The sequence below is a fragment of the Leptomonas pyrrhocoris genome (assembly GCF_001293395.1).
Source record: "Leptomonas pyrrhocoris isolate H10 chromosome Unknown, whole genome shotgun sequence".
NCBI lineage: Eukaryota > Euglenozoa > Kinetoplastea > Trypanosomatida > Trypanosomatidae > Leptomonas > Leptomonas pyrrhocoris.
Genome location: NW_015438378.1, coordinates 90,341 through 115,239, shown reverse-complemented (window position 1 = coordinate 115,239; position 24,899 = coordinate 90,341). Strand labels below are relative to the sequence as shown.

General features: G+C 57.0%; 8 protein-coding genes across 13 annotated transcripts; all 8 read right to left on the bottom strand.

Moving 5' to 3' along the window:
• Nucleotides 1–440: 440 nt before the first annotated feature.
• Nucleotides 441–3,602, bottom strand: ABB37_08085 (hypothetical protein; the record flags this gene model as incomplete). Its single annotated transcript, XM_015806960.1, has 1 exon — nt 441–3,602. The coding sequence occupies exon 1, from the start codon at nt 3,486–3,488 to the stop codon at nt 441–443; it is 3,048 nt and encodes a 1,015-aa protein (XP_015654355.1). The 5' UTR covers nt 3,489–3,602.
• An 866-nt stretch (nt 3,603–4,468) lies between these two features.
• ABB37_08084 (hypothetical protein) lies at nt 4,469–5,137 on the bottom strand (the record flags this gene model as incomplete). Its single annotated transcript, XM_015806959.1, has 1 exon — nt 4,469–5,137. Exon 1 carries the CDS (start codon nt 4,859–4,861, stop codon nt 4,469–4,471), a length of 393 nt encoding a protein of 130 aa, XP_015654354.1. The 5' UTR covers nt 4,862–5,137.
• Nucleotides 5,138–5,619: 482 nt separating this feature from the next.
• On the bottom strand, nt 5,620–6,603 carry ABB37_08083 (putative mitochondrial hypothetical protein; the record flags this gene model as incomplete). Of its 2 annotated transcripts, none has more annotated exons than XM_015806957.1 (1): nt 5,620–6,603. In XM_015806957.1, exon 1 carries the CDS (start codon nt 6,523–6,525, stop codon nt 5,620–5,622), a length of 906 nt encoding a protein of 301 aa, XP_015654352.1. In that variant the 5' UTR covers nt 6,526–6,603. The 2 variants fall into 2 exon arrangements, with proteins under 2 accessions (XP_015654352.1, XP_015654353.1); XM_015806958.1 differs by having other exon boundaries at nt 5,620–6,579.
• Nucleotides 6,604–7,363: 760 nt separating this feature from the next.
• On the bottom strand, nt 7,364–10,378 carry ABB37_08082 (hypothetical protein; the record flags this gene model as incomplete). Its single annotated transcript, XM_015806956.1, has 1 exon — nt 7,364–10,378. Exon 1 carries the CDS (start codon nt 9,824–9,826, stop codon nt 7,364–7,366), a length of 2,463 nt encoding a protein of 820 aa, XP_015654351.1. The 5' UTR covers nt 9,827–10,378.
• Nucleotides 10,379–12,838: 2,460 nt separating this feature from the next.
• ABB37_08081 (hypothetical protein) lies at nt 12,839–14,535 on the bottom strand (the record flags this gene model as incomplete). 2 transcript variants are annotated; one of them, XM_015806954.1, is made up of 1 exon in its annotated part: nt 12,839–14,535. In XM_015806954.1, exon 1 carries the CDS (start codon nt 14,156–14,158, stop codon nt 12,839–12,841), a length of 1,320 nt encoding a protein of 439 aa, XP_015654349.1. In that variant the 5' UTR covers nt 14,159–14,535. The 2 variants fall into 2 exon arrangements, with proteins under 2 accessions (XP_015654349.1, XP_015654350.1); XM_015806955.1 differs by having other exon boundaries at nt 12,839–14,380.
• A 2,532-nt stretch (nt 14,536–17,067) lies between these two features.
• On the bottom strand, nt 17,068–19,032 carry ABB37_08080 (hypothetical protein; the record flags this gene model as incomplete). Of its 2 annotated transcripts, none has more annotated exons than XM_015806952.1 (1): nt 17,068–19,032. In XM_015806952.1, the coding sequence occupies exon 1, from the start codon at nt 18,700–18,702 to the stop codon at nt 17,068–17,070; it is 1,635 nt and encodes a 544-aa protein (XP_015654347.1). In that variant the 5' UTR covers nt 18,703–19,032. The 2 variants fall into 2 exon arrangements, with proteins under 2 accessions (XP_015654347.1, XP_015654348.1); XM_015806953.1 differs by having other exon boundaries at nt 17,068–18,990.
• A 1,503-nt stretch (nt 19,033–20,535) lies between these two features.
• Nucleotides 20,536–21,745, bottom strand: ABB37_08079 (hypothetical protein; the record flags this gene model as incomplete). Of its 3 annotated transcripts, none has more annotated exons than XM_015806949.1 (1): nt 20,536–21,745. In XM_015806949.1, exon 1 carries the CDS (start codon nt 21,433–21,435, stop codon nt 20,536–20,538), a length of 900 nt encoding a protein of 299 aa, XP_015654344.1. In that variant the 5' UTR covers nt 21,436–21,745. The 3 variants fall into 3 exon arrangements, with proteins under 3 accessions (XP_015654344.1, XP_015654345.1, XP_015654346.1); XM_015806950.1 differs by having other exon boundaries at nt 20,536–21,616; XM_015806951.1 differs by having other exon boundaries at nt 20,536–21,611.
• A 294-nt stretch (nt 21,746–22,039) lies between these two features.
• On the bottom strand, nt 22,040–24,407 carry ABB37_08078 (hypothetical protein; the record flags this gene model as incomplete). The annotated part of the gene is made up of 1 exon (XM_015806948.1): nt 22,040–24,407. Exon 1 carries the CDS (start codon nt 23,384–23,386, stop codon nt 22,040–22,042), a length of 1,347 nt encoding a protein of 448 aa, XP_015654343.1. The 5' UTR covers nt 23,387–24,407.
• Between the last annotated feature and the right edge of the window lie 492 nt (nt 24,408–24,899).

The following is a 24,899-nucleotide window of genomic DNA, read 5'->3' as shown; positions in this document are numbered from 1 at the left end:
GTGACCGGCAAAGGGAGAAGGAAGAGGCGGTTTGAGAGAAAGTAAAAATCAAAGTGAGGCGTGATGCGCAGTGAAGAGCTCTCAGGGGCGTGCCCGTGTCCACGACGGCGGCCAATGCGGCGCGAGTACAGCATTACACCCCAACAGAAACTGCTCATAAAGAAAGAAGCAGAAACCCAGAAGAGAGGTGAGGCAATCAAACGATGTCGGTTGGCACGTTGGAGTACTTTCCTCGTGCCGTCTCTGGGCTTCTTCTCCTTCTTTTGCCGCCCCTGCTGCTGCTGCTGTTGAGCCATTTCACAATTTCCCTTTCTCGTTATATTTTAAACGTATTGCGCGTAGGCCGCTTCTTCCTTCCCTCTTTCGCAGAGGCGCTTCTCCTCATTGCCGCAGAGGAAACAAACAACGCCGGCAGAATGAACATACGCCTCTTTCTGTCTTCATTGCGGCTGGCACGCAGGCGGCGTGGTGTTGTCGTGCAGCGCGACCTCGGCTTCTGCACGGGGTGTCTTCTCCGGCTCGCGCCCGTCGCCCTCTTCCGGCTTCCGTGTTAGCTCCTCCTCGCGAGGTCCCGTCGCCGTGCTGTCCTTCACAAAAGCAAAGCAGGCGCCCTGCGCACGCGAGAAGTGATTGCCGCCGGCTGCTCCGGTGCAGCGTCCGGTAAGCACGAAGACAAGCGTCTCGTCTGGGCAGGCCTCGATGATGCGCAGCACGCGGCGATTCGTGTCGTGCACGACGCGGTACTGCGCCGCGGTGTGCTGCTGTGGCGTGGGCATCTTCACTGGTGCAGTGGAAGAAGGATCGACACTGTTATTCGTATCCTCTTGCTGCTGATCCTGCTCTTCGAGATGTGCGTTGTCGGGTGACGACGCAGGCGCTGCTGATGCGTCGCCAGCTGTTTGGCGGCCCCGAAGCACGACGTCCACCTTCGTTTGGGCCAGCTGTACCCAATAGAGGCCGAAGCTCGGCGGCACCTTTGCTGCTTCCTCTGCCTGCTCTTCCTCTTCGGCCGTCTGCGCACCGTCAACACACCTCTCCATCTGCTGCTGACGTTGCCTTTCGACGTGCAGTTGTCGGGCACGGTGCTGCAGCGCACGCACGACCTTGCGCATGGCGTCCTCGTCGTGTCGGACGGGCACCGCGTCAATGCGGCCCACCTGCGCGTTTGGTACAGACGACAGCGGAGACGACGAGGGAAGAGGAGGAGAAGACGCGGATGCGGCTGTTGCTGGGGTGGGCGGGTGCGAGCCGTGTGAGGGGGCCGTCGGCGCGGCGGGGAGAAGCGACGTGAGTATGGCGGCGTCTTCGAAGAGACGCACCTGCACATCCAACACGGGCCCTTTGCGGGCTGCTACGCTGTTCTCCGCCGCTTCTGCACCGTCACCGGCCGCTGATGTGATCAGGCCGAGCACACTTACCCGAGGACGCACCCCAAACGACGGCCCGTGCAGTAGCTTCAACTGCACCAGCTCCGCGCTCACCAGCGCGTCGATAGCGCTGTCGTGCGAGCCCTGCTGGATGCGACGGTTCAAATACTTCTGCGCGAGAAAGCGCAAGGCGTTCTTGTAAGGCAGCCCGGCGGGGTGCGGGAAGAGCCACGCCGTGTCCAGCACGCTGCAGTTCGGCACTAGCTTACATGCCTTGAAGTCGTTCTCCAGGCTATGCCCTACCACGAACGTGTCGCTGTCAATGTACCGCTTCATCTGCTCTTGACAGTCCGCCAGGGTCGTGACGACGGGGTCGAGCATCGCCTTATCGATGCCGCTAAACCGAGTCAGGTAGTCCGTAATGCGCTGCTGCGGCTTGACGAGGAGGTCGAGGACCACCTGCCCGGTGAGCACGTCCACCAGCGTGGCCCGCGCCAAGGCGCTCTCGCCGCCTTCCACCTGCACCATCTCACAATCCAGCGCAAAAACCTTCGGGCGACGGCGGCCCTGCGGACGCTGTAGAGCGGCGCCCTCCTCCTTTTCATCATCAACACCATCTCCGTTTGCCAGCGTGTCCTTCAACAAGGAAGACGGCGCGTCACAACAGGTCCACGCTTCCGTGGCGTTGACGGCATTTTGGCTCGTCGTGCCCTCCTCCACCTCGCTGTCCCGTGAGCGCCGGGTCTCTGCTTCCCCCGACGAAGGAGCAGGGAGAGAGGGAGGAGGTGTCAATGTAAACCCCAGCTCCGTCAACTCCGTCGCGTGCGCCGGCAGCTTCAACGCGTACCGCATCAGCAACGCCTCGTCCTGCCAGAGGTGCTGATGCTCACGAAATGCGTCGGACGTCGTCATCGACGTTGGTGAAGACGCAGCGGAAGCAGCATCAGCAGCAGTCGTCGCCCCGTCCTCCTCCTCCGTCACTTTCCTGTTGCCTGTGCCCAGTGCGTGCGCCTGCAACGCACGGTGAAACAAGCTCCCCACACCCTGGGCTGCACTCGTGGGAGTGTTGACGTGGTGCCGCGCAACCCCGTCGCTGTCGGTGTGCTCCGCTCGATGATACGCCTTCGGAGGCACGTCCGTCGAGGAGGAACTACCAGCTGCAGCGCCGCCACCGCTTCCGCCACCTGCGCGACGCGGCGCGTCGTTGCGCCACCACAAGTCCTTCTCCATCTCATTCCGCGTGCTTGGGATGAGGAGGGGGCAGTACTGAACACCGCCGGCGCAGCCGGAGCCACGACCGGGGCGAGCCCAGCAGCGACCCTCGCGCACCGCACGGAGCATGGAACTGCAGAGCTGCTTATCCCACGCAGCGTCGTGGCCGTGGCCTTCCTCGCTCTCGTCTTCACCAGCAAAACTGCTGCGCTTTACGCCGTTCATTTCTCCTTGCGACGTGTCGCTCGTACTCGCCGATGACGCCGGTCTCGGCAGTCCAACGCCCGTGCACAGCAGCTCATCGTAGGACCACCCATTCACGTAGATGACCACCACGTTGCGGACGTGTGATTTATTGCGAATGAAGAAGATGCGCGGTGATTCGATCAGCGGTACCGGGGCCGGCACACTCCACAGGATGAAGTTGGCAATGTCGCGGGGGGCGAGGGTGGTGCGCCTGGCGCGGTCTTGCTCGAGTTGCAGTTGAACTTCCACTTCGGACAGCCGCTCCAGCAGGCTGTGCGGTGCCGCATGAGTTTTCTGATCGGCGAGATGAGGGGCAGCTGCAGTTGGCAGCGATTTCTTCGCCGTCTCCTCTTGACGGGCCTCCTTGTGTCGGTTCCTTCGCTTCCTGCCGGAGGTGGCCTCAGCAGATGGCTGAGACGTACGCGATGGGCGCAGGGACACGGACGCACTCCGCGAAGAATGGGAAGAAGACATGGAGGGACGAGGCGCCAGCGGCGGTGATGCGGTGGCGGCTGCCGCGGCGGCAGGCCGCAGTGCCGGTGATTGCTGCGGTGTTGTTGCGCGCTCCGCGTGCGCGTCACGCGAGCAGGAGAGGGAGCGGCTGCCGCGTCGTCGGCGTTTGCTGCTTTGGTGCTCCAGCGCATTCTGTGGAGGCGATGACATTGTTGGGGTACACAGACGCAATTATATGTCTTAGAAGTTCTGTTTCTTTTAAACGGTTATTTCTTCTTTTAAAGTTACGGTTTTACAGACAACAATCATATGAATAAAAACACTTGGGCGTGCGTTATAATGCCGGTAAGAAAGTTGTAGAAAAAGGAAGGTAAGAGAGAAGCACGATGAGTGTGGGCGTCGCCGTTTGTTTGCTCGACCGCTGAAGACGAGGCCTTTCTCTTTTGTCGTTGTCGTCATGATCTCGTTCTGCTGCATGAGAGAGGAAATGCATATACATATGCATATATACACCCTCCCCGCTGCTGTACATTTGCTGATGTTGACCGGCGGACAACAACGTCAGCGACCACGTGCCCGTAGCTCGGCCGTACATACAATACAAATGTATGTATATATGCCGTACGTCTCAGGAATGCGAAACATGACTGCTCTCAGAACCGCCTTCAGGTCTCCTCTGCCTCCTACGACAACAACAAAGCAGAAGATGGGATCGGCGTTCCCTTCCTTGGCGCTGGGGCCGTCGATGCGCGTGAAGGCAATTTGAAGCTTCAACTTTTTTTTTCATAGGTTGCCAGCAACACAACGCAAAGCAAAGGGAATAAGGAAAATATGAAGTGGAAACACTCCCCGACGGGGGAGTACGGCGCATGAAGAAAAGAAGAAGAGGAAACGACTCCCAGTCACGCATGCGAAACAGAGAAGGCGGCAACGCTGACGGAGGCAACAGGTTCCCCTCCCTCCCTCCCTCCCACAGCGACGATACCTAGGAGGAGCTTTTCGCCTCTTCGCCGAAGCATTCTCTTCCGTTAAGGTGCCCCCTCAAAGAGTCTCACAGCTGTCTCTTGTTCTCTAAAAAACAACAACACGCAAACGAACGAAGCAGACGAGTTCTCTGAACGAATTTTTCTTTCTTAAGTTCTCGAACCCCGAGTGACAATGACACCGTCTCTATGCGCAAGAAACTGCAGTTATTCACGAAGGAAGCACGCCGCAACGACGTTCAACACGCCGATGGCGAGGAGGTAAATGCCGATCACCCACCCGCCAATCCCGTTGCCGAGGATCACGCCGCCCATAAAGATGTAGAGGAAGGCGCGCCCAATCGGGGAGACGAGGAAGCGGGCGAAGAAGGAGAGCAGGGGGTGCTTCATCAGACCCGCCTCCGCCGCCGGGATCACGATGGAGAAGGCCAGGAGGTAAATGAGCGCCACGAAGAAGCGGATGCTGTCCCACCTGTGCTGGATGAAAAGAAAGAGGGCGTAGGTGCCGCAGCCGAAGGCACCGATGATATTCAGAACTTTGAGAATGAGGGGGAAGGGGCGGCTGTGCACCAAGTCATCGCAGTTGGGAGCGTGGACCATCTTTGCTCTCGTGCCTTTTATCGTTTTGCTCAGTAAGTTGCTGGAGCAGAATGCTAGTGAGTAGGTGTTGGCGGTGCAAGCTGCTGCTGCTGCTGCGGCGGCGGCGATGTATAAATTATAGGAATAAAGGGAAAACGATAGCGGACACGCAGCCGACTGCTGTGATTCCACGACGCTCTCTTTCACTGTGGCGAGGGCGTTCACGAAAACACGCACCGGACCTCGATAACTTAAAGAAATACTACAAAGAAATACCAATAAATAAATGAACGACCTTTGTGGTGCGGCAGCGAGAAGAAAGAGAAGGAGGGAGAGACGAAAGAAACGCAAGTACAAGGAGTGCCAACGGCCGTTGAGGCAAGACCCGAGGATGCTGCGGCGACCACGTCCGTGAAAGCGATTTCGGTCACAGCCCGCGAATTCTTTTCATGTAGAAGATCCAGTAAGAGTTTCTCTCTGCGACTGTCTTCTCGTGCGGCCGTCGGCTAAATCAGACTGACACCGTTGTCCCTTTATATATATATACATGTGTATTTGTTGTATGCGTGCGTGAGAGCATCAAAGCGCACTTCAGCAGCCACACCCACACCCACACAGAGGGAGAGTATGTATGCGATTAGAAGAAAGAAAGATAGGTCGATAACTGTCACATACCGCAGCAAGAGCGCATCGGAGGCCAGGCCGCTCTTCCTCCTTGTCTTTTCCACCAAAAAGACGTGCCATTGAAAACTTGGAAAACATGCATTTTCTTTCGTCCTCTACGCGTCACCATCGTGACGGTGACGGCCAGCCGGCTGGACAGGAAACTCGTCCTCCGTCGCCTTCCCTACAGGCGGCTCACGGGCCATCAAGGCCCTCCACTTCGCCGGCCCCTCCACCACCTCCCTCAGCGGTGCTGTGCGTCGGGCGTGCCGCCGCGCCAGCGCCTGCGCCACCTCCTCCCCCACCATTTCCCCCACCGCCGCCGTCTGCACGACGCCGTCGATGATGCGCCGCTGCTGCTGCTTGCTCTTGCGAGCCATGTTGTACTGATCGTTCAGGAAGGCGGCCACCCGCGCCTCCCGCTTGCTCAACCCGCGAAACGACGGCGAGTAAAGGTAGACGGTGATAGACGTGCCCGCCCAGGTGACGTGCGGGTACTTGTCGCTGCCGTAGCAGAAGGCCCAGACACGACCCATGAAGAGGTAGGCGTCGCGAAAGGTTTCGAAGGTGAAGGTGCGGGTGATGGCCTCCTCGCCCATGTGCAGCGACGGTGACGGTGATGCAGCGGCGTCCTCGCTTTGGTTCTCCTCCGCTGCCGCCTCCACCCCGTCCGTGTGGACAGGGCTGCCATCCAAGCGATCGCTTTCGGCGAGGCTGTCGTACACCGGTGTCCAATGCTTCACAGACTTCAAGAAGTCCTCGACCTCGTCATCGCGCATGCGCCGTTCGTGTCGCGCGTAGCTGCCGCCGTGCTGCGGGTTTGAGTTATGAAAGACGTTGAAGCCGTAGTCGCCCTTGCACGACCGCTGGAGCGATAACGCAGGTGCGACGAAGGGCGTGACGGCGGACACGGTGCGAGGCGGCGCGGCAGCGGCGAAGCGGCGCAGGGCAGGCAGGACCGACGGACGGACACGGTGGGACGCGCCCATGGACACGCGGGAGGATGCCGCGGGGATCGGCATGCTTCTTATCGCTGTGTGAATGTGTTTTGGTCCTTCACTGTAGCTCCTACTGCTATTCGAGTTGCTTTTTCCGAAACTACGAAAGAGTAGATCAAAGGAGATAGATTTGACGGAAGTTAAGGTGCGTCATGATCCACTGCTGCGGTAACACGTCCAGGGAGTGAAGGGACGGGCTCTCCTCTGACCTACGGTACGAGTCGCGTGTATTTGCTTTCGTGTTTAGCCACTGTGGACGATCTTCACAACACCGCTGGCCGCTGCAACAACGAGAAGGGCACCTGAGTCCAGCAAAGCCGCCTCGTACTGTATTCGTGTTCCTATTCTTTTATTTACTTCTTTGATGTATATCGATTCTCGAAAAGCGGCGAATAACGGAGATGACGTCGGACAACACAAACAAGAAAAAGGGAGGAAAGAAAAGAAGCAAACCATGTTGTCTACGCCAATCACACGCACACACACACACACACACACACACCCGCATGCACGCACGCGGACACCCACTTCACATGTGGATGAGAGGCGACACCGGCGATTACTACAACGTCATCAGCAAAAAGATAAAACAAAACAACCCAATCGTGTATGACGGCCTCACACTCATGAAAGAAAACTCTTCGCGAAGTGAGCAACAGTAGTTGCTTACCAACGGAGCGCAGCAACAACTCCCCCTGCCCTTGCCAAAGAAGACAAGTGAATCTCGCAGGCGCGTAGGTTCCACAATGCGCGGCAGCGGGGGGATCAACACAGTAATCCTCACGTTAGTAAATCTGCAGACATATTTGTTATGATTCTAAAAGAAAAAAAAACCACAATAGCAGAAGACAGCATCACTCGATTACGCCTTTGATCCATTTGCAGGCTTCGGCTGAAGCAGCAGGTGCCGCAACTCCTGATAGCACCGCGCGGCTGTGAACCCCCTTGTTTTTCGCGTGTTGGCGCCGGCCCCGCTGAAGGGCCCGGGCACCATACTCGCGGCTTTCAAGATAGCGAGCCGATCCGCCAAGAGCGCGGCCTCCCAGCGCTGCAGGTGACGCACGAGTTCGTAGCGGCTGCGGTGTTTATGCGGGGAATCGAAGCCGCTATTCATCGACGTCGGCGGCACCGCACTGGTAGACGCGCCCGTCATGTGTGTCCCTCCAGGAGTATGATACGCGCTCGAGACCGAACTTTCACGCGTCGGCGTGACCGAGGACACCGCGGAGGAGGAGGAGGCGCCGCCAACACCGCGGAGGGGCGTCATGCCGCCCGCTGCCGCTGAGGGCGAGGGCCGATGCAGTCCCCGCAGCTCCTCCTCCGCGTTGGCGTCGTACATCATCGCCACCGCGGCCTCCTCGCCCCCGCCGACGTAGTACTGGAACGTCTCGTACAAGCGCTCCTTCAGCAGCTGATTCAGCCTTGCCAGCTGCGCCGCGTAGGTGCTCTCGGCGCTGCCCATGTCGAGCCGCGCCGCGCCGTCTTGCAGGACGGTGGTGATGACCTCCACCTGCCCTCGGAGCTGCTCCTCGGTCGTCCTGGCCTGCGCCGCCATGTCCTGCCAGTCCCGGAGCCGCTGTTGGGATTGCCGGAAGCGACCCATGTGGGTCTGGCTCGTGTTGAGCAGCTGGCGGCGGCACGCCTGCGCCGCCGCGCCGAGCTCCGACAGGCGGTGACGCAGTTCCTCTAAGTAGACGCGCCGAGCCTCGTTGTCGGCCCTCGCGGTGGGCATCGCCGCCGCTGCTGCTGTTGTTGAGGATGAGCCTTGCGCTGGTTGGCTGGCTGACGCGCGCGTCTCCTGCACCGTCGTTTCGACGTGTGTGTCCTCCTCTTCTGCTGCCTCCGCGTTGTCGCCGTCGGTCAGCAAGACACGCTCCACCGGCGGCGGGGAGCGCGGCGTTGGTGGGGCAGAGGACGCCGACGAAGAGACCACGGACTGGGAGCCGTGCGAGGGAGGGCCGTGCGTGTGCAGCGTCACCTCCGGCGGCGACTCGTCGTGCTCGGCCGGGGCGAGAGAGGCGGAGGCGGTGGCAGTGGCGGCGGCGTCGGCGGCCGCGCCGCCGTCGGACGGAGAGACGGCGAGGAACGCCTGCTCCTCTTCATCGCCTTGGCCCGGCACTGCAGTTTCCGGCAGCGGTGGTGGGTCGCTTGAACGCTCCTCCTCCCCCTCTGCAGCTGGAGTTGCTGCGGTGGTGGCTGTTGGTGCCTCCGCCGTCGTTGCTTCCATCTCCATTTCATCCCACACGGAGGCGAATGCCGCCTCCGCCCCCGCGTACGCCGCGGCCTCCGCCGTGAGCTGCGCGGTCTCTTCATGCGCGTGCGCCTCTGCCTCCTCATGCCGGGCCACCACCAGCGCCTCCGTCGTCTGCAGCGCGGCGTACTCCTTGTCTAACTGATCCTTTTCCCTCAGCAGGCCGGCGTGGCGCTCTTCGACTTCTTTGCGCTGCGCCGCCGTCGCCTGTGTCTTGCTCTGCACCTCCGCCATGTATCGCAGCGAGAGCGCCTTCTTCTTCTCGTAGTCGGCCCGCCGGGCAGCCCGGGCCACCGCGGAAAACGTGTTGCTCTCCGCCGCGGATCGCGAGGAGACGGCGCTGCTCCCCACGGATGCGCCGTCGTCCGCGTCATGCATCGGCAGCGGCGTGCCGGCCACACGCGACGCAGCAACAGTAGAGGCGGACGTGGTGGTAGTGGTTGCATTCGCTGGCCGCGAAGGCGCGATCAGGACGGCAGGCGTCGACGCACTCAGCGGGGCGTAGCCTTGTTGGCGGGCAGCCATCTGCGCCTGCGTGCTCGCGTTCATCGGTGGGGGCGGAGCGCTGGACTGTTTCGCCATTGCTGCCGCAGCCGCAGCCTTCTTTTCCTCCGCTTTCATCTCCGCCAACTTCGCCGCCTGCGCCTTCTCCTCTTCCACGATGCTCGACGCTCCCATGGTGCGTTCATCGAGTACACGCCGCAGCTGCGTCAGGTTCTCTTGCACCCAGCTGATCTCCTGCCGTAGGCTTTCCTCCTCCCCGCCAAGAGCCTCCAGCGTCTTCTGCAGCACGAGGACCTCGCGTGTGCCGGAGCGGGCGGGGTAGTCGAAGGTGTTCGCCATGAACTGCTTCGTGTTCGCCACACGGCGGAGGCGAGCGATGTACGCCGGGTACTGCGCGCGGCGGTGGGACGGGAACTGGAGGTCCTCCTCGCCGCACACGTCCATCAGCCACTTGTCCATGACAATGGCACTTTCCTCCGGGAAGGCCACCGCCGTGCTGGCCGGACCCGCGGAGGAGGATGACGGGGCCACCGCCGCCGCGTTGGGGTGTCCGTCCACTCTGTGGGACATACAAACAGGAAGAAAACAACGATGTACTTTCTCGCTTGCTTTAAAGGATGGGGGGGAGGGGGAGGGGGAGGGAGGAGGAGAGGCAACACGAAGTCAGCGTGTACAACACAAGAACAACAACAACAGAAAAGGTGTAGATAATGGCGCACACACTCGGCTTCACTTGTGTTTTTCCTTATTTTTCTTATTTTGGCTCCCTCGGCGAAGGGAGGGTAACAATAATAACAGTAGTAGTGGTGGTAATAGTAGTAAACAGCAACAGAGAAAAAGGGGGTAAGTATGCGGCGATAAACACGTGCCGGCGGCGAAAGGAGGAAAGTAATATCAAGAAGAGATAACGATAGTAGCCATACAAAGGTCGCACGAGTGGCGTGTACGTCGCTCGTGGTGAAGGAGCAAACGACCGTCCTTGAGAGGGCGGAAGTGCTTCGATGAGGGGGGAGGGGGAGCGGGAGGAGGAGAGAGATACGATCAGCGAAGCAAAACAGAAGATAGTGAGTTGAACGTGCACGTGAAACACCAACCGAACAGAGTTTCACAGTGGAAAGCACTAACAATAATAATAATAATAATAATAATAATAATAATAAAAGAAAAGAGAGAAAGCGCGAGGGATGGAAAGAGAGGGAGGTACAAAGGAGGCGCAAAACAAAAGCTATCACGCGAATGGGTCGAAGGTGCTGTCATATACAGTCGAGAGGACGTAGCTGCTGCTGTTCCTATTTTTTTCCCTTTTTTTGATATTGCGAGAGACTTTCCCTTCTTTTTCCCCCATGCGGCGCGTAGCGGTTGGAGGGCAACGGATATGAAGAACAATAATGGAAAAGGAGGCTTTCCATCCGCGGTTCATACCATCATACCATCATCCTGCCATGCTGCGTCCGCAACATCGCTGTGCCCCCACGCTCCAACACATACGCCTTCAACAGCCGTGCGTGTGGTTCTTTCCGTGAGACACGGGCATGGGAGCCCTCACAGTTTTCTCCTCTCCCTGAAATAGTAATAATAATAATAATAAACCACGTTCGCTGGTGATGTTGTCGAGATAGAGAAACGAAGCGCGTTCGTTCGCCTCTTTTCCTTTTCCAAAAAAGTCCATTTCCTTTTGAAGGATCTCTTATTTGTCTTTCTATTTGGGAGGGAGGTGATTGTTGTTGTTGCTGCGCGCACTTTGAAATTTTCTTTTTGGGTCTGCGTGTAACACGTCTGGCAGCGTTAAGTGGCACGTATGTTTGACTCGCCGTGGAAGGAAGAACCCTCCCTCTTTGTGCTGCTTCCCCCCCCCCCTCCCCGGCTCGTCTTTCCCTTTTCATCTACGGAGAGGACAATGAGTATCCCTCATGGAAGGCAGCACGGCTCGAAAGTAGGGAAAGCCGCATAATAAAGAAAGAAACGGGCAGTCGACACACTTCCGAGAAGGAGGAGGGGAGGGGGGAGAGCGCGCACGGGAGAAGCGCCTCCACAGCACACTATAGAAACGTAGAACGAATGAAGAAACACATAAACAAGCAAATAAATAAATAAATAAATATATATATATATATATAATAGCAATACCAGTACGGTTGCTCTCACACACCGGACTTGGCATCCTCGCCGAGGAAGTCGCTGCGTGCGCAACAAGGCAGAGGAAAAATAATAATGATGATGATAAAAGAAGTTACAAAGAGCGAGGAACAAACTGGACGAGAAAACAAAACGATGATAGACAACGGAATTCGAAAAAAAGGGTAAAAAAACAGAAGAAGGCCGAAACATGGCGTTTTTGTGCGGAGATCTCCTCGTGTGAGCGCGCGCACGTGTGTGTGTTCTGCCGGAGTTCACGCAACCGCGAGAGGTGTGTCGCACCCGGACGGTAGTATCCCGCGGGCGGGAAAACGTTGTGACGTCCCTCCCCAGACACCTTCACCGCGCGGCTGCCTCCGATGTCCCTTGCGAGGCAGCAACATCAAACACACGTCCAAAGCTCTTCCTTCTCCGAATTCCTTTTTGCCGTCGTCTTCCAGCTGCTGATCAATTCTACGTGTACGTCTGTGTACTGGTTCTGACTTTTTCCCATTACGTTTGTATCCGTGTGCGTGCGTCTCCGGTCTCCTGCTTGGCCTCTGGAGGACGTGCGCGCGCGCGTGTGTGTGTGTGCGGTAAAGAAAAGAAAAGCAAAGACACGTCTTCCAGCGGTGCCTTCTCTTCTCTGCAAACCAATGGGGGGGAAATATAAAATCCTCGGTGACAGATACCACACACACACACACAGACACATGCAAATAATAACAATAAAGCAAACACGCTGTCAAGACGCCAACCTTACGAAGGCTTTTCGTTCTTTCCTCCTTTCCTGAAAAAGTTCGGTTTCACCTTAATTCCTAACAAACGAAGAAATGAGGAGAAATTCTTTTTTCATCTAATTATTTTTCTGTAAAAGAAAGAAAGGGAACAACAGAAACAAACTTATTCCTCGAGGGAATCTGTGAAAAAAGGAAGCTGCCCTTCAATCTTGGCCACAGACGAAGAGGAAAGCCAAGGGAAACAACACAAAGGAAGAAGAAGAGAACGACATGCAACGATCGACGGCGACGGTGGAAACGCTCGACATTAAAAAAGGCAGTGGCCCCCCTCCCCCCAAAGCATACACACACACGCACGTAGTGTATATAAACGGCATGTCTGTGTGTGTACATTGAGGGGAGGGAGGGAGGGGGGGGGGGAGGAACCAAAGAACGGCATCGTTATCGCTCTACTAGGCGGAGGTGCCACCGCAGTTGGTGACCTGGCCCGATGTTTGTTTCTTATTCTATTTTGCTTACCGTTTCACCCGTCGCGCCGATGCTGCTGCGTTGCTTACTGCAGCGCGGCGAAAGGAGGTCCCTCCGTCAGGCCACCTTCGTTGTGTGTCCCACGCGCCGATTTCTATTTTCCCTTCTTTCTCTCTCCTCTCGTGCTCTTCTAGTGGTGGTGTGAAGTCTACGGGAGAGAAGAATAACTCACGTTCACACGCACACACGCGCCTTGGTCTTACCCTCGCACGCCGAGGTAGATGATGTTCAGCGTCATCGCGCACCACGCGCTGATGATCATGCCCAGACCCTCGGTGATGACGAAGCCCTCGAAGGACACGCGCTGCTCGACCGTGTTCAGCGGAACGCCGACAAGCGGTGGGGCGACGCCGCTCGAGCAGAAGGTCTTGTAGCGTGCGCCGACAACGATGGCCCAGCAGATGAGCAGGAAGACCCAGGAGGCGATACCGAAGCCGATGGCGAGCCACTTGCAGCAGCGGTTGAAGACGGCAGCGACGGAGCAGAGAAGTGTGATGAAGAGGAAGGCGTCGCTGATGATGCTGAAGGCCGCACCCGCGTGCATTTGGTTCTTGAACTTCGAGCAGTGATACGCATCGAGGCCCCAGTACTCCGACAAGCCCGTCGTGCGCTGATAGAACTCGACGTGCCAGAAGGTAACCTTCAGCGTGTAGTTCGCATAGTACTGCTCGAACATCGTCTGCGCGGTGCCGACGGTGGCGATGGTCAGTACGGCACCCGTGACGAGGGTGCTAAGGAGCGCCCCGCTGCGGTACTTGTCGTGGTGGATCTCGGACATGCTGAAGGTTTCGTTCATCCAGTACATCAGCGCTACCGTGCCGATGAACATCAGGCCAAAGGAGCAGAAGACGAGCGCAAAGCCGGCGTTGAGGCGGTTAATGCGCGCCACGTAGGCCTCCTCACCAGGGCAGCTGTACTTGTGGTATTGGTTGACCAGCAGCGACCAGTCCGTCAGCAGCACCATCACATCGATAAAGGAGAAGAGAAGGGTGACGCCCATGTGGCCCATGCCGAGGAGCTGCAGGAGACCGACGATGAAGCAGATAAGCGACAGGACGCAGCCGGAGATGGCGAAGGCCTCCATGCCTTGGAACATCGCCCGCTTGTGGTCGCACGGGTAGTCCTTCCACTTGGTGCCGCTCACGTCCTTCCAGACCGTCCACTTGCGGCCCTTGCCGTCGTTCAGCCACGGGATGGGGCACGACGCCGTCAGCATAAAGACGAAGCTGATGAAGGCGAAGATGACGTAGAAGATCAGCACCACCTTGCCGGAGTGTTCCTCCGGTACAGCACGCAGGTCCACGCCCGGGCACTCCTCCAAATCCTTGCGATCTTGCGCCGCGGAGGAGCACACACTCGCCTCTTCTTCCCCGTCTTCGTCGTGCGGTTCGTGGTTCTCGCGCTGCGGCTGCTGCTCCTCGGTGGGATATTCATTCTTTTCCTCGGCCGGAGATTCCTTCTTGTCCTCCGTGGGATATGCCTTCTCATCCTCGGTCGGGTAATCCTTCTTGTCAGACATCTTGCCGTGACCTCGGGTGGCTCGATGCGCAAGAACGTGTATAAATAGCAAAAAAATAAAATAAATAGGCCTCGGTGCCTTCTCTTCGCTTTGTTCTCTTCTCGCCGTGACCAAAAGAGGGGAGGGAGCCGTCAACCTGCCGCTTCCTTTCGCCGCGTATGTGCCTTCCCTGGTTCTGTGAATTCGAGAAGGAAACGCACCGAGCAGCAAAGAAGCACGCCTTCACGAAGGAAACGATATAACGGGAGGGGGAGGGGGGAAAGCAAAGATAAAATTGGGTATGGGACACCAAACACAAAATGTTGAGGTGCGTGTGCGTGAGCGGGGTTGAGGTGCTTGCAGTGGCTTGAGGGTTCTTCTCTTTCTTCTTTAAAGCTTCCGCGGAGAAGATTCGTTGAACAGCGTATGGAGATGGTGGAGGTTGGCAGAACGCCGGCGGAAGCGCCAGCGCCAAACATGAAGGAGAGAAAGAAAAAAAAAGGTTGGTGAGACGACGTAAAGAGAGAGAGAGAGAGAGGAGGAAGGGGAAGGGGAGGGGCGGACCGTATGGAGTCCCATCGACGGCGGCACGAACGGACGCACAACCTAGACCACACGCGCACCCGCGAGAGTCTTTCCCGGGCCGTCCATCACGGGACACTCGTGCGTAAGGAGGGGACACACATCTCAAGAACAGCAGGGGAAAGAGAAAAAAGAAACGTCCACCCCTCAATACGAACAAGAGTACCATCAATCAATTTTCATTCGTCTTCGTATTCAGCGCAGTAACGCGCGGCTTCTCTGCAGTACACAGCAACGTCGTAGTCGTAGGGCGTGTCTTCCGTCCACTTCGTGAGGAGTACTTCGTCGTGCAAGCACAGCATTGCTTTCTCACATCTGTTCTGTTCTTTTCGTTTCCTTAGTGTTGTTGTTGTTTTTAAATGGGAGTACGCACACACACGAATGAAACGCGTGCGTCGACGGAGAACGGAGGTGCTTTCCGTGTAAAGGCGCACAGAAGAAAGAGAAAAAGGAAAAGCGAGATCACCGAAGCACAGCAACCACCACAAGGTGCAGCAAGCCAACATCTACCTCGATAGTATTGATCTCTGTTGACTCTGCGCACTTGCGCATCCACTGGCAGTTGTCGCTTCTCTACGGGAGCCCCGCGGGGGAGTACCTCTCTCGCTGACATCGACGGGCCAACAAGCACACCACACCCTCTCAATAGCAATACCACTAATAACAGCAATAGGAACATCAAGAGGAACGTAAAACAAACAAAAACAAAGGTTAAATACAAAAACCGCAAAGGAGGATGCACGCGCGCACACGCAGCCGCGAATCTCCTCTGTATACCACAACAGCCACCCATTGATATACACACGCCAACAGCAGGGAGAGCAAAAATGAATAAAGCCACAGAAGAGGGAAAACAAACAAACAAACAAAAAAAACACGTCTGCTCCGTCAATGATAACGATGAGGGAATATATATATATCTATATCTATATATCTATATCTATATATATAGATATATACGCATTTAAAAACAGCAGAGAGGCAAGAAGAGACCTCCCCCTTCTACTCCGACTTGTTTGCCTCTTTCTTTCAAGTGGCGTGCCATGACTGGTTGAACGAGGAGTATGAGAAACAAAAACCAAACATAAAAGAAATAAAGGAAACGAGAGAAATCACGCGCGACGGTGAGGGAGAACGTCGACGATACAACGACGGGGGAGCATCAATAATAATAATAATAATAATAATAATAATAATAATAATAATAATAAAACCATGATAGATTGCTTCGCTGCTCCTTCGAGTGGAAGCCACATCTAGCGTTGCCTCCGCGATTCTGTCCACATTCACACCTCCCTCCTCTCCTCCTCTCTCGCGTTCTTTTTCTTTCTTCGCCCGGCAAACCTTTCCTTCTGCTATTTCCATCCCACCTCATCGGCCAGTATATGCCAAACATCAACCCAGCAGCGAAGACACCTAACGCACAGTTCATGTCTTCCTACCGTCCATTAGCCACACACACACACACACACACACACACACGCACACACGACCAAAGAAAGAAACACCAGCAGCAAAGGCATATGCGCCACTGCCAAGACAATGGTATCCGTTATACTAAACACACACACACACAGCGCCACCTCCCCCCTTCTCCACAGCACGTGTGTAATGGAAAAGCTTGAGGTCGTTATTCAAGAGGGAGGAGGGAGGCACGTGAAGGGCGAAAAAAGAAGGGAGGAGCACAAGGCGAGCGCGCGGCAGAGAAGCCGATCTCAAGAGCAAAGATAACTGTGTGAAGCAGCCAGCATACGGTGGAGGGTGTCGAGGGAGGGAGAGGAGGGGGGGGGGGCGGGGGGCGGGTTAGGGGGTGTCTACCACATTTCATCGTGTCTTCTTTGTCTGTTTTGCGCATCCTTGACTCGTCAGCGTGTGTGTGTGTGCGCGCGCTTATCTACGCAACCCATTCAATATAGAAGATACATAAGAATCAAGTAAGCGAAAATAATAGTAAACAATGACGGCACCTCCGATAAACGAGAGAAAAAGTTAAACGCGCACGTGGCGACGCACTTCGTGGTCCTTCGCGTTGCACCTTTGCGGAGAAAGCGAAGGGAAGACAAATAGATATTATCATCGAACCCTCCCCTTCAAAAAAAAAAAGGTACAGAGAGAGAGAGAGGGAATATTGCGGATCTTTCCTACTCCCTTGAGTCTACTCCCACAACCGGGGGCTTCCGTGACGGCCAACACTTTGTTGTTCCTCCGGCTTTCTTCAGCGTTGCAGACGGGACTAACAGAAGAGATAGGCACGCGCGACATACGTCAACGAATAATAATAATAATGATGAAGAAGCGTTGGAGGTGTGCATGTATCGCCTTTGCTGGCATGTTCATTCCTTCAATGTTTAGCTGCTGTGGAGGAAGGTGTTCAGCACCACGGCGACGGTGCTCAGTGCCCACCCCGCCACCAAGAGGCCAAAGCCCTCCTTCAGCTTGTAGCCGTCAAAGTTGATCTGCGCGTTCTCGATGCCGCTGGGGATTCCGTTGTAGCCGAGGTCCACCCAGGCCGACGCACCCGCCGGCGTAGCCCCGGTGCAGAGGTGTCCGTGGCGCGTTGCGATGAGCGTGATCCAGCCAACCAAGGCAAACACGCTGCAGAGGTAGCCGAAGAAGAGCGAGTTGGGGATGTAGCGGGCGTCGTAGCACGCGCCGGTGGCGAAGATGGTGGCGAAGAACATCCAAATGAGACTCATAATAATAAACGCAGCGACCACCTTCATGCGGCGGGTGATGGTGGTGCATTTGTATGTCTGCCGGTTCAAGAAGGTGTGGAGGTGCGTGGTCTTGTCGTAAACCTCGATGTGCCACATCGTGACGGAGGCCTTCACGAGAGGGAAGTCTTTGCTCCACATGTTGTACGCCATGCCGACGCAGTAGAAGAGCATGGTGATGAGCAGACAGGCCACGTAGAGGAAGCGCATCGGGTGCATCTCCCCGCTGTGCACGGAGCGGGTCCAGTAGCGCAGGAAGTGGAGACCCAGCAGGGCGAAGGCGACGAGATGAAAGACCCACGCAATCAGCGTCAGCGCAAAGCCGGCATCGAGGTGGACGCCGATGTTCGCCAAGACGCCCTTGCCACAGCGGAAGTAGTGGTACAGCGCGACAACGAGGGCCCACGAGGCGAGGGAGAAGACCGCGCAGTAGAAGGTGAGGGCAAAGGAGGCACCCATGTGGCCCTTGTTCACGCACAGCAGCACACCGCTGATCCACGCCCCGCAGGAGACGACGGTGCAGATGACGGAGAGGGCCGCCGCGGCCTGCCAGTACTGCATCTCGTTGGAGCAGTCGTGTATGTTGTTTACCTTCAGCACCGGCAGGCCGCCGCCTTTCGCCCGCCACACGCCGTACTGCCGGCCGTGTCCGCGCATCCACGGAATCGGGCAGGAGCTGGCGAGGTGGAAGACGAAGGCAACGAAGGAAAGGACGGTGTAGAGAATCAGAAACAGCTGCCCCTGCCCATCCGGCGGCTGCGCCTTCATCTCCGACACCTCCGTCTTCTCCACGTCCGAGAAGACGGAGTCCTCGTCGTCGTCGCTGGTGTACCAGTCCGGCCGCGGCAGCTTCGCGTCCAGCTCAATCACGGCGCGGCGCTCCTTCTCCTTCTGCACCACGGCTTGCCGCGCCAACAGCGCCTTCTTCTTCTTGGAGCGCTCCTTCCGACTGAGCGACTTGTCTTTCGCCAGGTCCAGCACCTCCGCATCGAAGTCACGCGTCATGTCCTCTTCAGTTATTTCGTCCACGGGCTCGTTTGGCTTCGCCGCGGCTGTCGCTCCCCCTTCTTGCTGTTCTTCAGCAACGCGGCCGGCAGCCGGTTCGTTGTCGCTGTGCCGCTCCGGCTCGCGGTAGCCGGAGGGCTCCTCGTGCTCGTCGTCCGCTCCCTTCGGCTCGTTGCCTTCACGATTCTGCTGGAACTCGACGTCGCCGCCGCCGCCGCTTCCGTGCGGAGTGGCGGGCTTCGCCTTGGGTGTGCCGGACTGCATGATGGAGCGCTGCAGACACACACACTCTCTCTCTGCTGTGGTTGCGGTGGGGAGTTAACTCTTTGTGGTTTCAAGAAATATATATTGGAAAACAAGAAAGAGGCGAGTTCGAAAAAACCGCAGCAGCTGCGTCAAGTACTAATGATAATCAATGAGACGGCTAGCGGGCAACGATGCTGCCAATAATAATAAAAAGAATAACAAACAGCAACAACAGTATGAATAAACGTGAACAAGCAAAGAAAGAGTTGAGTGAGGCGATGAAGAGGGTACCCCCCAAAATGTACTTCAATTTAAAACAGACAAGAGAATAATAATAGAAACGTAGCTCGTGTGTGTGTGCCAGTTATAGTTGACAGCAGAGAGCAGACGGGGGGAGGAGCGAGATAGAGATAGAGAGAGAGACGATAGACAAGAAAACAACAGCGTCAGCACATAGCCCGGTAAGGCTCACGAGAGAGAGAGAGAGGCAACAGGTCCCGTCCGTTGGTATTGGCGTCTGTTGATGATATGCCGAACAGCACGCCTACGTGCGTATGACATGAGCCTCGTAGCGAGAGAGCAAAACAAAAACAGAAACACTACTATGAATCAGGAAGGAGACAAACAGGTAACGCCGAACTCCACCGCCACCTCGAACGATGAAAAAAAGCGCTGATGTGTCGTACCCGCAGCGATCTTTAGAGCCGTAATGATCTTTCATGTATCTCTCCTTTTTCTTGCACTTCCATTCGTTCTGGCAGCTGAGGAGATGGAGATGCGCTTTTCCTTTCCTTTCTTTTCCTTCTGGTTTCACATCGACGTACAAACGTGGGCGACGTACCCACCTACACCGTGTGCGTGCGTATGTGCGTGTGGAGGGTGTCTGACCCGTCACCGACCCACAAACATGAACGGAGGCCGTTGAAAGAGCAATGAAGGAAATAATAATAATAATAATAATAATAGAAATAACGTAAAACACGTAAAATGAGCAAGCATCAGCAAATCTACAGACAACGGCGCATATAAATATACGCCGAACACAGTACGCAGTCGACCATGACGACAACAACACCACAGCACAACGAGCACCGTCCCCTCTAACACAAGGTGACACCAGCAAGCACGCAGCAGCAAACAAACAATCAAAAAAAGAGAAAAGGAGGGCACACTGGATATGCAATCGGCGCTGCTGCGCGTCGGCACAGGAGCAAAGCCCACTTCCATCCGGCTTCGCAGGAGCAATGTGCAGGACAAGCAGCAACAACAACAATAATAATGGTGATATATTTATAAGAATAGAAGAGCGAGGTTCATACTCTGCCGCGTTCTTTGTGCTGTTCTTTTACTTCACCTTATCAAGTCACTCCCTCCACTTTGCTTTCTTCCACAACAACAAACAAACAAAAAGCCCGTCTGGTTCTCTCCACCGACGAGATGGCACGCTTATGTCAGCTGCGCCGATGCCGCACCTCGTGCAGCAATGAAGAAGGAAAGAAAAGGACAGCACCGTCGTAATCCTCTATATACGTATATGTAGGAAGTCTCATACTCCTGACTCGACTGGTGGGCCACCTCTTAAACACGAAACAAGAGAGGACGACAAGCGGCGATGAGAGCCGAGTACGATGTGCGAGTGCGACGTGAACTGCGTGACCGAGAGAGGGAGAAAGAGAACAAGAGACACTCCATCAATGGTAAGTGAAAACGATGAAAGCTGAGACGCCGGTACGCATGCGCGCGACTAAAAGGAAAACAAATAATGATAATAAAAGTACAACAACAGAAAGGAAAAGAGGGAGTTTTCTACCGCCTCTCTCTATCCATCCCTCCCTCCATCTCCATTTCTTTTTAGCGGAGGTTGACGTACTCATCGGGGTGCGCCTCCTCCTCCTCGTCGGGATGGTTGACGTTGTTGTCTGCCACCACCGGCTCATGCGGCCCGTTCGTGTTGTCGCCCTCCACCGGCTCACGGTTGGCACGGTCCGCATCGCTGTCTTCCTCGTCCTCCTCTTCTTCCTCGTCGTCGGACCGGACGCGGTGCTTCTCCTCCTCTTCCTCCTTCATCACCTCCGCGTAGGTCGTCTTGAGCGACGGCGACGGCCAGCAGCAGCTGCACGCGATGATCATCGAGGCGGAGACGATCGCAAAGGGAATGGTCAGCATCATCACCGCGATGCAGCCGGTGCCGCACAGCTGGTGGTTGTAGCCCTTGCCCGGCTGGCCGTACCAGCTCGCCGCCGCGCTTTGCGAGGAGACGGCGTCGCAGGTCCAGTTGTTGCACGTCGTACCGATCGCGGCGTGGACCGTCTCGCGGAAGTGATTGCACGCGTAGCAGCCGAGCGGGGAGAGGTGGTAAGGGTAGCCCGGAGTGTTCATGAAGACGTTCACCTGCGCGACGAGCGCGTCCGGTCCGGCCCCTGTCGACCCCGCCAGCGCCCGCATCACGCAGCTGTAGTACTCGTTGTACGCCCGGTAAAGCCGCAGGCACGCTACGGCAGACTCCGCGGCTGCGTTGCCGTTGCAGTAGCCGTTGGCGAAGGTGGTCGGCGCGAGGCCGGTCGAGGCGATGCAGCGCACTCGCACGCACTGTTGCACGTTCGGGTCGGTGTAGTTGAGGTTGGCGAGCGGGTTCTCTGTAGAGGCCGCACACGTCTGCCCGTCCGTTGCGGCGGAGGCGAGGGCGGCAACGGCGAGGAGGAGTACCGCGGCTACGGCGGCGATCCGCGAGGCTGCAGAGAAGGCGGTCATCCTTTCCTTCAAGAACACGGATGGTGGTGGTGGTGGTGGGTGCAGCACGGTGTATTCTAAGCAGGACGGTGACGGTCGCAATGCAAGGTTCAAGCAACAACAACTCCGATAAAAAGAGCAAGCAATCACTATGAAGAGGAAAGGGAGTAAAAATTGAAGTAGTAGAAGTTATTACTGTCCTCGACAATGCAGAGGAAGGCAGCGTGTGTTTTATTTGGCGGTGTGTGCGTGTGTGTGTGGATGTGGATGTGGAGTATCCGAAGTAGCCGAAGACGAAAGTGGCGAAGAAGAGAAAAAGGAGGTGGGTGCTATGTACATACATATATATTTGGCACGGATGAGGCGGAGGAGCATCAAGATGGAGACAGAGGTATCGATTACGGTAGAGTGAGAGAGGCAGAGAGTAAATGTGCGGTTCTGCACCGGTTGTCGGCGTTTTCACGATCGCTCCCTCCCCCTTTTTCTTTAACATTATTTGCTCTTTCATCCATCGCAAGGCACAGATGCTCGTCAACGTTAGCACCGTCTCAAACAGTTCGTTCGTGCTTCTTCGTATACATTGGAATATATATTAAACTTCGCAAAGCAGCAGAAACGGATTCCCTCACCGAGCCACCGGCAGGCCCGTAGAGGCCTCCTTCGCGAACACCGCCCACGCCGCCGCCTCCACGTGACCCGCGACGTCCTCGACCGACGTGCTCCACGACACCGCCGTGTCACCCCTGCTCGTCTCCTCGCGCCCTTCCGGTAAGTGCGCAGCGCGGCGACTGTTCCACCGCTGCAGCTGGTCCTGCCACCGGCGCAGCTGTTCCTGCTGACGGGAGACATCGCCCGCAGCGCCGTACAAGGCTGCGGCGCGGAAGTGCAGCTTCGCCATTAGACGGAGGCACCAAAGCAGCTCCTCGGCTGCGTCTTGCTGCACCACGTCTGTAGCGGACGCGATGACCTTGCCGTTGCGGCTGTTGTGGTGATGCAGGAGCGGCAACGGGACTGGGTAGGGGCAGTGCCACCGGATGAGTCCTCGCAGCAGCGCCTGTGCCTTGACGCAGCTCGTTGCGTGTGCCCGCAGACACGAGACGGACAACGGCGGGGTAGGTGGATTCGATGACAAAGAAAAGGAAGAGGAAGAAGTGCCATCGAGATGCAAGCGCTGACCAGTCAGCATCACCTGCGCGGTGTTCGCGACGGCCACGATGAGCTGTCGGCGCAGGGTGTAAAGGATCCACTGAAGCGGTGTTGGCTGCAGGGTGGTGGCAACATTGAACGCTGCATCGGCCCCCACCCCGGCGTGCGGCTGCCTATCCTGCCGGCTACCCAGGAACGTACGCCATCGCAGTGCCGCACGTGCGGGCGCCAGGGTCGCATCACCGCCCTCCACCGCCTTCACCGTCTGCATGACGGCGCTCTGCCCTTCGCACAGAGACGTGTCCCACTGCTGCGTCAGCAAGACGTGGTTGAAGTAGGCACCGCTGCTGCCGCGGAGGCGCATCGAGGCCAGCACCGCCTCCCCCACAGCCACCGTCCCACCGAGCTCCGCATGGCTCTGCGCCTGCTGGGCCGCTACCGCCACCTGCACGAACGCGTCTTCTTCGGCGGCGCGCAGCGGAATGAGGGGTGCCCCGCCGTGCACCGCGATGTTGTGCGTGAGGAGGAATAATACTCCGTCCTGCGCCGCCGCTGCGCTGTCGTGGTACGACGTGAGAGCGCGCTGCCAGAGCCGTGTCAAGCCAATGTCTTCTTCGTTTCCTTTTTTGCTGCAGTTGTTGCTGCGGCGATGGCGCATTGCTTCCGCCAGCATCAACACCTCCTTGAAGGCCTCCGTGCCGTCCTCTGCGTGCTCCTGCGCAGAGCAGACATGCGAGCGGTACAGCAGACAGCCGAGGTGTATGGCGTGCCGAACGCTGAGAGGGTGCGTGCGGACCGGTGCGCAGCTCCTCAGCTGTACGAGCATGGTGTCACACAAGTCAGTGCCCTTTCTACCACTACTGCTGCCGCTGCTCTTGTCTTGTTGCGTGGGGCAGCGCAACGTGTCGGGGAAGGCCCCTGCCAAATCCGAGCAGCCGGAGGAGGCGCGTTGGTCGTCGCGTTGCAGACGGGCTCGCACACCGACTTCAACCGACGTGCTCAGCACACTCCTGCACTGACAAACCGTCAGGGTGGTGGCATCTTCCATGCTGTGCTGCGCCAAGGAAGATGCCACACGTGTGAGTAGCTCCGATGACCACGTTACACGCCACGTTCCGCCTTCGTTTGCACCTTCACACGCATCACCATCATCATTGGTGCTTGTCGCTGGCCTTGTCGAAGGCGACGACGAGCTAGCCGAGAAGCGACAGCACTTCCGCAGCGTCTCTCGCAGCGTCAACGGTGCTGCGGCTGTCCTGCCGCTCCTCGGCCCTTCATCTCCGTCCTTCACGCAGTGACCTCGTAAAAGCGTTGAGAGGTGTGCACGCAGGGCCGCCACAACGGCTCCGGCCACCATCGCCTTCGCCTCGCAGGAGAGGCCGCAGTGCGCGCCAATGGCTAAAACTTGCACCGCGGTGCCGCCTACCTGCATCGGACCGGCGTTGTAGACACGCAGGAGCGATGCAAGCGACGTGACCGCGGACGGTGCGTGCGGCCAGCCCTCCCACTCCTCCGTCACCGCAGGACTCGAAGCACACACGTAGACATCACGGAGCAACTCTACAGAGGGAGAGGGAGGAGGCGCGTGTGCAGGTGTGCTGCGCAGTTGGGCCGCGCGGTGGCCCGCGTCGGTGGCGGGAGAAAGGGTCAAGGAGGCGCGGAACATTTGTCCTTCCTTGACAAAAAACTCTTCTTTTATTTTTGGCTTCTGAATTGATATTTTGCAGCTTTCTTTTTCGAAAGGACGGTTTTGGTGGACGTGCTCAACGATGTGGTGAGATGGCAGTGAGGGAGTACTTTTCCCCTTTCTCCTCTAGAGGAGTGAACGCGACCCTCAATTCGAGCCTGCGTCGATGACGAATGAAGCGGTCGCGAGGAAGAGCAGAGAGAGAGAGAGAGAGGGCGACGGCAAGTGTGGGTGTGCGTGTGGAAGGCACGGAGATGACTCTTCACGGATCAACCATCGTATTTAGGTAGCGCTGGGGGAGGGACAACAAAAACGCGACCTCTAGGCTCAGCGCTAAGAAGTACACCCGCCGTCCCTCCTCAGCAGCAGACGCCCGTGTCGCACCCCGCCTCTACGGATCGGCTAGCGTGGGCCCGACCTGACAACACAAAAACGCCTGAGACAGCAGCGACGTCCACGGTCAAAAGAATGGCTGTGCCCGATGGGAGTGAAGAGGGAGGAGTCGGTTCTCATCCTCAAAAAAAAAACCCCCCAACGGCCTCTGTCGCACTCTCACTCTCTCATCACCAAAAACACAAGTAAATACCAAGAAGCGATGAGAGAAAGGAAGGCATGTTGCAGAAACCGCTGCCCGCCATCTGCGCTGTCCGCA